Raw genomic sequence first — 10,622 nt, 5'->3', positions numbered from 1 at the left:
AAAATAATAACTAATTTTTGGTCGAAAAATCGCTATGTTATGTTCAAACGTCCGCCATTTTGTCATAAATCGATATTTTCAAAATCGGCTATGACAAGTACTAGATTATAGTATCTAATTTAATAATCTTTTTGGTTTTTTTGTTTCAGATGATTTTTGAAGAAACGCCAGTGGGTACCGTTTACCCGGATTTTTTTTACGGCGCTCCAAAGATTATACCACAACCTCGTCAATTTTTTATTTTTTTTAATAAAAAAAATTGGACATATTCCTGAATGTGTATACTTTTAGATAGAAAAACCCCCAATCCGAAATTTCAAATAGTTTTCCTTAAAAAAATTCACAAAGATGACCTTTTTCTCCGGCTCCTAGGTGTATATCTCCCCTTAAGTCAATCCCCATTTTGGGGGGACTGACGGTTTTTTCACCCCTTCCCCCGTAACTTTTTTATTTTTTTACTACAAATGAAATGTCTTTTACTACATATTTCTACGAACGATTTAGCGTAATTTTATGCAAAAAAATTTTTTATTAAAAGTCGGGGACTAACTTTACAGAGGTCGTTGTTGCGTGATTTGGGGCCGGCGGTAATTTGTCAATGCGACGGACAGGCCACTGTCCACCTTTACGATACGAATATCTTTCGCAAATAACGTCGCAGTGTTCTAAGTTACTTTTAAGAAATGTTGAACATTAATTTTTGAAAAATAAGCAAGTAGAGGTATCCCATTATGCTCCGCATAAACAGTTGTGACGATGCAACTCAGCATCGTCATTACAACCGGCCCGACCGAACACCAGTCGGGCCGTGTATCGGCGCGTTGCGTCACCTTAAACGCCGCAAGGCCTAATAGAACAATAGCGCATAAAGATGTAAACAACGCGAGGCACGATCGCGCGACAGCGATTAAGGTAGTACTGAACAAACTGAAAGAGTCAAACGAGTGTACAAACCCAACCTAGTTAACATAGCATTTAGAAGTGGCAACGTCGCAATGAAATAAGGGAGATAGATATAGGAGTGAGAGAGACGGATATGTGAATAATATAGCTGCTTCTTATATACACGCTGTCGTTGCCACATTTCATAATCTGCGATGTAAAATGTACATTTTGCATATTTATTTATTAATTTATTACTATAACAAGTACTATTTATTAATTTATTACTATAACAAGTACTTATTTATTAATTTATTACTATAACATTTATTAATTTATTACTATCCAAATCTATTATGTTAAGCATTTAACACATTTCTTATAAATAAAGCTATGTTCTCTTCATTTTTTATTAAAATCTGAACGATATTTTCTGAAATATTGGAGATAATCGATGGCTTCCTATAAGACTCAATGTTAAACGCACTAAATTGTAAATGTCAATATCTTTTTATTGGCTCTCCGTAGCTCTACAAAAATTTATACTAATCTTTTTTGCATAAATATCTACTAGTGTACCAAATTTTATTAAATTCCGAACGGTAGATCATAAACCGCCAGTACTACCTTAAGCGACGTGATCGATCGAGAGCGCGCGCCGCTGTCACGCGACGATCACGTGCGTAAAGAGCGGATTAAGACAAAGTAGATCCGACTATATAATCTGCGATTCCGAGATAATCGACACCAGACCGATCCGGACTGTCTACCGAACTCAATGCTGCACAGTGGAAAGCAAGAATTACGACCGACTCGTTTCTACCATTCGCACCTATGTAGTTTCCTATTCTCGCGAGCAAGGACCGAAGTCTGCATGTTAGCTGCGCTCTGTCGATCTTTATCGACTCTTGCTCGCATCCCGTCGACTCTAAGAACAAGGACCGAAGTCAGTACGTTAGCTCTATCGAGCTTTCTCGACCCTTGTTCATAGCCTCTCCACGATCGAGACCGAGAGAGAATATGCCGAGACTTCGGCTACTCGCTCCCGATATCGACACCTGTGAAGCGAGCGCACTCCAGCGAGTGCGTCTCCACCGCGAGCGCGAAGACAGCGTGCCGTGCTGCGATACCGGCACACCACCGCCGACACCGCGGTCCCCGCGACCGGCCGTTTTAACGAATCGCGAACGCCGAATCTCGACACGCGACCGCGGATATTTCTTGCCGAATATCCGAGGCTAGTATAGCACTCGCGCTATACGCTCCGCCTACCATCTTAGCTATTGCGGCCTACCTAAACCGCGACCCGGTAACTGGCGGCGTCTCCCAGGAGATCTACGTACTCGTGCGAGACCACTCTGTACAAAGGACTAATAAACTCTTGTTATTTTTGTTTATTATAATTCGCGTCTTATGTCAATTATTTCACGAACCCGGACTCCGGCGAGCGAATAATCCAAATGTATACACGACAACTAACACGCGGAGTTTGGTTGTTACACAGTATTATGAGATTAATGCACACTTTCAATAAAATAATAATTTCGTTCTTTTAATATATTCTTTTGTAATAAAACTTGTGTTTTTCTTATAGTAGATATTCCAAAGAATATTTAAGTTTTACTTAGTAAAACTAAGTTGATTTATTTATTTTTATTTATTTATTTGTTTTTAATATGTTTAAAACTTGTTTAACCTATATTGTGCTTATTATGACCCGGGTTCCTCTATATAGCATGTGTATAGCGTGTGTTCACTTTTTAAATATGTAAATAGTGTCGGAAAATTACGTTCTATTTATAAAAATTCTTTTATTAATAACTTTTTAATAAGCAATGAACAACCGCTAAAACTCCTTGAATATTACTCAGAAGAGTGTCTTTGATAATATTGTGAATATGCATTAATTTTAAGGGATTTTTTGGTAAAAATTCGGCTTTATTGTGAAAAAAATGGTTATAAATTGATCATTGTCAAATATTGTCTATCGCTAGCCACAACTTTTTCCCATCTTTCTGGTAATAGGTGGATTCCACGTCGAAAGAACGATACATCTTTTGAGGCTATCCACGATTGACCCATTTTTTAGTATCCTCATAAAAATGGAAGCGCTGCTCAGACAGGCCATGAGTCATCGATCGAAATAGGTGGTAATCGGAAGGAGCAATATCTGGAGAATACGGCGGATGGTAGGACATCCCAGTTAAGCGCTTCTAACGTTTCCTTGACCGGTCTCGCAACATGTGGTCGAGCGTTGTCGTGTTGGAAAATCACTTGTCGTGTCTTTTCGCATAATCTAGCCGTTTTTGCTTCAATGCTCAGCTCAATTGCATCAATTGTTGTTAGTAGCGTTCCCCAGTAATGGTTTTGTTGGGTTGGAGCAGCTCATAATACACTACACCCAGCGGATCCCAATACAGAGCATGAGCTTGGCGCCATGAATATTCGGCCTTACCGTCGATGTTAATGGTTCGCCTGACCTGCATCATGATTTTTTGCGCTTCGGATTGTCGTAGCGTATCCATTTTTCCTCATCCATCACAATACGATGAACTTTTTCTTCTGTGTCTTTGAAGCAACAATTCACAGGTAATTTTGCGCCTTTCGACTTCCCTCGGCTTCAACTCGTATGGCACTTAATTTCCTTGCTTTTGAATCATTCCAATGACTTTAAAACGTCTGGAAATCGTTGATCGATCAACATTTAATGATTTTGCAAGTTCTTCTTGCGTTTGACTCGGATCTTGATCGAGTAAAGCTTCTACTTCCTCATCTTCAAACTTTTTCGGCTGGTCTGGACGTTCCTTGTCTTCCGTGTCAAAATCACTTTTTTTATAGCATCGAAACCAGTACTCACCTGTTGAAATCGATGGAGTATAATCACCATAAGCTTCCGACAGCATTCGTTGACTTTCAGCAGCACTTTTCTTCAAATAAAAGCAAAAAAGCAAAGCTTCCCGCAAATTGCGTTTTGTTGGCACAAAATTCGACATATTCAATTGTGACGAGACGTCCCTCCTCGTCACCACGGCCTGACATAAACATCCGTCAGGTCGTGTAAAAGGCGCAAAGCGCCAAACAAAGATAATCAAAACCGCCGCCGGCTCGCAGCACCGCCGCGGATACCCGGGCGTGGGGGAACGGCGTACGTGCCGAAAGTGCGAGCCGGCCGGTATATAAGCAACGCACGATAACGATAAGGAGCAATCCCGCGGCGCCCGTACGCGCCTTCGTACGTTCGCCGCTTCCTCGCTGGCTACCACCAGCATCCTGAAAACCGCTACGACGGGAAGGTGCGCTCATCTGCCCCGAGTACGGCCATCCGTCACATCCGCTCCCCAAGAGGCCAGGGAACCAGAGGTGGCGCGCTCACCGCCTCGGTCAAGCGCTCCTGACCTCCCGGCCGCTTGGAGACCCGACTAAGAGGAAAGGTGCGCTCATCTGCCCTCAAGGTCCGTACCAACCAGAAAAGAGGTTCGCCAGCAACCGCGGGATATAGAGGTGGCGCGCTCACCATCTCTGCCCTGAGCTCTGGGCTCCCCGGAAGCGGCTTCCTCTCCACCGCCGACCTGCACCTCAAGGCACGCCGCCACCCGTCCGCCGACACGAGCCCGCGCCGCGTACGCCGGGCAAACCGCAGTAGGCGCTCCGCCACGGGAAAGACACACCGCGCACCGGCCCCGACCACGTCGCCGCGAGTCCGCACGCGCCCGACCGCGCCGCCGCGACTATCGGAAATCCGCGTTAGTTTTAAGTTAGATATAGCCTAAGTGTAAGTTCTCGTTAGATATAAGTTCGCCCGCGCTAGAAGTAAGATAGATATAAGTTCGCGCTAGAATTAAGGAAACCCGCGATTGTAACAGACCGAAATAAACTTAGTTGTTCAAACACGAAGCACACAGCCTCCCCCCCCGTTCACGCTCGACTCTGGACACCGGCGAGCACATCCTACGTCTCCTTACGTGTCACGACCAGAAGCACCACGACACCAAGGTCGCCCGCCGCTCCGAAACCGGAACCGTGACACAATGCTCAAAAAAACAATGTTGTTTATACTTCGGCAAAATGACACATACTGAAAACTAAAGTCACATGATGGTGCTTTGACATGAAGGTAACAACAATATGGCCCGATGCAATATAGTACTATTTATGCCATCTCTTAAAAATTTTTTAAAATTAATGCACACTCCCAATATATGTAACAGGCAAAATTATTAAAGGTGGGTCCCCTAAACGGCATACTTACCCATTATTATTCCGCAGTTTTCTGCAGAGAAATGGTAAATATTTAAAAAATTTGGTCAGTTTGTACTAAAAGCAGATATAATGTTTATAAAAGACTATGGATGCTAATATATATTCTCTTCCATAAATTATTAATCCATGGGGAGACAATCACTTCGAATTTTACGATTCTTATCAGTTATTTGTTGAAGAAGTGAGTGAGAGGCATGAAATAATATGCACATATATTACGTGCGCACGCACGTGGACACACACATATACATACATACAAGGTTATTAATATTTACTCTTTGAATGTGTAGGTATCATATGTGTACAGAAAAAGTACATGCCATCAGTGTGCAATGTACATATATGTACACTTAAAAGAAACCGATTTATCCTTTTGCGATTTGTATGCAGCTTAGTATCTTACAGTTTTTAAGGTCTCTGAATCCGAATATAATATTAGAATTTTAAAATTTAAAATGACAGATCCAATATAGTCGATCAAAAATTGGAAAAATAATTTGATTTTTATATTTTGATCCGCCATATTGGACCCGCTATTTTGAATTTTAAAATTCTGATATCATATTCGGATTTAGTAACCTTGGAAACCTTAATACTAAAATGATAGCGGAAATGTAAAAAGAAACACTTTACACCCTGGTTGCACGGAAGTCTCATTTTTGCCACACAGTCAAGGGGTTAATAAAACTTTATTATCTATTCTTGATATTTTGATTCATTATGATATAAGGATTTTATTGTAAGAATTATTTATTATTGTTGTGAACAATATCATTAAAGGCTTAGTCGTTGAATTGTATGACATCTAATGCGGCAAGTATTGAAATCCATATTTCACTTCTAGCTGAGATAATATTTTTTGCAACTGTATTTTGTATAACGAATAATACTTTGTGTAATGAATTTTTGAATCAGACCAATTTTTTCGAAACTTTGTACCAGGGGATTTTCCGAGTTGCTGATTACGAATCAGGAATAAAGTTGTAAATTTATACAGTTTTATACTCTGATTTCACTATATTGGTTTCTTTTTAATTAGATAATTCTGAGCTTAAATTAGGATTGAATGAAACAACAAAATTGTCAGGACACTACTAAAATTATTTATTTAAATTTACAGTAGAAAATATTGATTTTTATATATTTTTCAAAAATTATTATTCAAAGATTATTATTTTATAATAATCTTATAAGAAGAACGTAGCGATATAAGAAGAACGTAGCGAGAAAATCTGATAAAAATTTTGAAAAATATTTTGGAATACCAAAAATGTATATAAATTGCTGTTCCTATAGTGATAATAGTTTAGTAGAAAATAAATGTTTTCATAAAAATACAAATTTTGAATGTTTAATTACAATAATTATGCAAATAAAAATTTACGCTTATTTACTTTTTTTACACTTGTTCATGCACTAGGGATTTTACGTAAACAAAAAACATTGGTACTTCAAGAAATATCGTACATTAAAATAGTTAAAAACTGTGCGGAAAAAATGGGTCGTTGAACAACTTTTCATTTCGTAAAGGGTTAAAGAGAGGATCATTTTTGTATAATTCACATGTAATGGAGTTTTATTAATATTAATATTTAGAGGATTCAGGGTAGTTTAATATGGAAGATTAACGTGTACTTTACCACGTACATTACAAGTCTGGAAAAATATTCGGTATGTGTGTTATCAAATATTCAAACATTATTATTCTCCTGTAATTTAAAATTATTCGTCCTAATAGTCATGACTGGTTCTTTTAGGCCATTTTTCTTTTATCTATTTTATTTAGAAAATTCAAGATGATTTTGATCAAACTTTGGATACGATCGTCAAAATCAAACTACTGTTAAATATAATACACATGCTTTATGGTCTAAAATATATTTTTCTAATGTTCATAGTTTTTTAATAGTTTAAATAGATTAGTATAAGGATGTTGCGTTGCTTTTTCCGTACTCCTTATATATGATTATATATAATGTAATTTAATTTTTTTAGATGATGAAAGCGGTACGGCGACTGAAAATGAAGAAGATGTACGTGCACGAGAACTCCGAAAACAAGAAGTCTGGTTAAAAATGCCACCACGCAACTCCGATACTGATACGGGTTCAGAAACAGAGGTGAACAATTTTTTAGGCTCTATAGATTTTATTACAAAGCAAAAATCTTTTGTTTCTCCTGACTCTAAGATAATACCGTCGAATCGAATGGATATATATTATTGTTTGTCTGATAAAAACGATCACCGAAAATCATTCGAAATTTCCAAAGAGTTTGCATTCACTTCTAGTAATTTAGCTGTAAATACATGCAATCAAGATAATTTAATTTTGCCTAATAATGATATATCTCCTAATGTTATCACACAAGATTTTGAGTATATAATTCATGCGACCGGTCCAACATATTCTTTAATATCAAATAATAACGATAATAATATGAGCCAAAGTAGATTGTTAAGTTCTTCGCCAAATATAGCCACTAATAATTACTTAACACAAGAAGATAGAAATTTTGAGTGCAGAAATTTTATAGATGAAGATATCTGGTTAAATTTAAATAATTTAGATCATAGTGTTGATCAAGAAAATGTGCAAAATAAAATCTTTGATAGTAACATAATAAATTTCGGTTTAACTCCAATTGATTTTGCTATAAACGTTAACAATTTTACAGATCTAGGCGATATAATGACGAATTCTAAATTAACTTTATTTGCTGATAATCTAGAAGAAGATGTTGCACATAATGATCAAAATAGTTTGAAACAGGTTGCGAAAGCTGTTCCAGCAAATGCTACATCTTGTATTGAAATGGACAAGGATTCCATAATATTTAATAGCGGAAATAACTTAGTTATCAATAAATCGTCGGATATGATTACCTCTTTAAATGAAAGTAAAGATTCATTATCTTCTTCATCGTCAGAGATCTATCAATCGACTGAAATGTTATGTAGCGATTCAGCTATCAGCAACAACGTGAACAACTCGATAAAATTCTTAGAATCTAATTTGCCCGTAGAGATAGAAAAGTGTAAGTGTGAAAATACTTATGTTATTAACAAAAGTAAAGAACTGATTACTAACAAAGATAGAAATATTAAGTTAATAAATGATAATAATAATATTTATATGAGCGAAATTATTGACAAAAAAATCAATGCATTAACAATAATACCAACGGTTACTACAAACATGCAACGCGAATCAGTATGCCCAATTGTAACGTTGACATCACCTTCTCCAACGCAAGAGAAACAGTTTGAAGAATTATCTATGCAAACTTCGAGATTGCTGCCACCACAGAACTCGTACATTGTTCCGAATTTTGTTGGCTGTGACAGTATACCCGATAAGCTAAAACAAGATTTGAAACAACAAAAGGCAAGAAATAAGGCTATAGAAAATGAACTTAAACCATTATCGACCGAATGCGCTCAATTAAAAATTAATAAATATTTTATAGAGAGTAGGAATTCAATTTCGAGAAGTCAGCCAACATGGAATGAAGAAACTGAAACGCCTAATGTAAAAATAACGAAATTAGATATTAAACCCAAACTATTGAGCAAAATAAATGCTGAGGAAATAGTGAAGTACTTTGATAATTCCAGTTTCTCAAATAAACGTAATAAATGCAAAACTTACAATACAATAACTAAAGGCGCAGTCGAGCAAAATGACTGTCGGAAGTTAGAAATTGATATTGAAGGCATAAGTGATATGAGCGAGAAAGATGTTGATGCTATTAATAAAGAATTTAATCAAATTGAAAAGCATAACAGAATTTCATATTTGATGGATAATCAAATGAGTTTTCCGTATAATTTGTCTCTTGAAGAATATAGTAGCGAAGAAGAAGTAGAACATACACTTACATGTGATAATTCAGGTTTAGTACATAATGATCTTACAGAGTTAGATCCTGAACTAAATGATGATATTAATTATGCCGATTCTCGAATATTGAATTATAACATTCTGATGTTAAACAATTACAATAAAAACGCTAAAAATTCAAACACAAAGTTAAGAAGTAATATTTCGAAATTACATGCTAATATTACTTGTAATATATTAACTCCAGACGAATTTATAGACCAAAAGAATAAGATTCAAATTGATATTACAAATGAAGGAAAAAATATGAAAAAAATTGATCATACAGAGGAGACTCTGGAAGATGATATAAAAAATATAAATAAAGAAAAAGGAATTAATGTAAAATTAAGTAACAATATGTTAGAAAGTGATGTAACGAAGGAGGATATAACTGAAATAAATTTGCAAAATAATATTCCAGAGAGAGAGGTACTATTATATAAGAGAAATAAGCAAATAATTAAAATAAATAGCATGAATGACATAGATAAAAATAGCATGAATAACATACATAAAAATAAGAAATTTTTTCGAAATTTATCATTAGAGGATGATATACATTTTAATGCAGAATTAAATGCTTCTATACTGTTAAAGAATAATACAGATAATGCTAATAAAGGTAATATATTGTATAAAAGTGATACGAATTTAAGTAAAAGTGATATGAATTTAAATAAGAATATACCGTGGGTTGATTTTAAAGATATTAGTAATAATAATTCAAAATCCTTATTCGAATTGAAAAACGTAATGCGTGAAATTGCATCCGTTGTGGAAGTTGCCGATATAAAAGAAATAGTAGATGTATCCAATAACATTAAATATGTAAAGATCATGAATAATAATTTAACGCATTGTAATAAAAAAATTTTGAAAGAGACAGGTCAAAAACATATGTCCCCTGATATTCACATTCTAAAAAAAAATTATTCATTAGAGACTCATAAATCAACGATAAGTTCTTACACAAAATCTGCTTTCCCTGAGGTACCAATTAGAAAAAAAGCTGTAAAAAAATGTGTCAAACGTTTAAATCAACATCAAAATGTTGAAAGTACATCTAAATTGCAAGATCCAATTCAAGACGTTATCAAATTATATGGTTCAACTAACAATGCTTCTAATATACAAGATCAAGAAAAATATCCAAAGATTAAAAGTCATAATCTTAATGCAGAAACATTAAAAAGTGAAAATATTGACAATGTTTCGGAAAATCAGAGGCAGAACGTTCCTGAATCGCAAAATTATGATACTAAAAGTACTTCAAAACAACCGAGACAAAACATTACAAAATTACAAAATCAGCATGTCACAAGAAATGAAAGTTTCAATAATGAAATTATAAGAGATAGTAAAATTATTAAAGAAACGCAAAATTGCAATGTAATAAATGTACCGACAGTGCAGTGTCAAAACGAGAGCGTACAATCGATTAAAAAATCTTATATCTCAAACTGGCATTTGCCAGATAGATCCGAAAAATCTACAAAATTTTTATCTAAAAATAATGAATCAAAAAAAGATAAATGCGTTATTTCATGATAGTAACGAGATTTTCATGTTTAAATATATATGCTATATATATATATA

The 10,622-nt window shown here is 35.4% G+C and overlaps 1 protein-coding gene across 7 annotated transcripts in view; it reads left to right on the top strand.

Moving 5' to 3' along the window:
* The window catches only part of LOC116843356 (F-actin-monooxygenase Mical), an 874,436-nt gene that overhangs the window by 530,131 nt on the left and 333,683 nt on the right, over positions 1 to 10,622 (top strand). For all 7 annotated transcript variants that reach the window (XM_032813731.1, XM_032813733.1, XM_032813730.1 and 4 more), the window contains one exon: positions 7,138 to 7,262. In XM_032813731.1, the coding sequence (XP_032669622.1) occupies positions 7,138 to 7,262 (125 nt within the window). The remainder of the gene's footprint in view (positions 1 to 7,137; positions 7,263 to 10,622) is intronic.

This window comes from Odontomachus brunneus, unplaced genomic scaffold (assembly GCF_010583005.1).
Source record: "Odontomachus brunneus isolate Ranch 3 - 2012 unplaced genomic scaffold, Obru_v1 Obru_scaffold_032, whole genome shotgun sequence".
Taxonomy (NCBI): domain Eukaryota; kingdom Metazoa; phylum Arthropoda; class Insecta; order Hymenoptera; family Formicidae; genus Odontomachus; species Odontomachus brunneus.
This window is presented reverse-complemented; position numbering and strand designations above follow the sequence as displayed.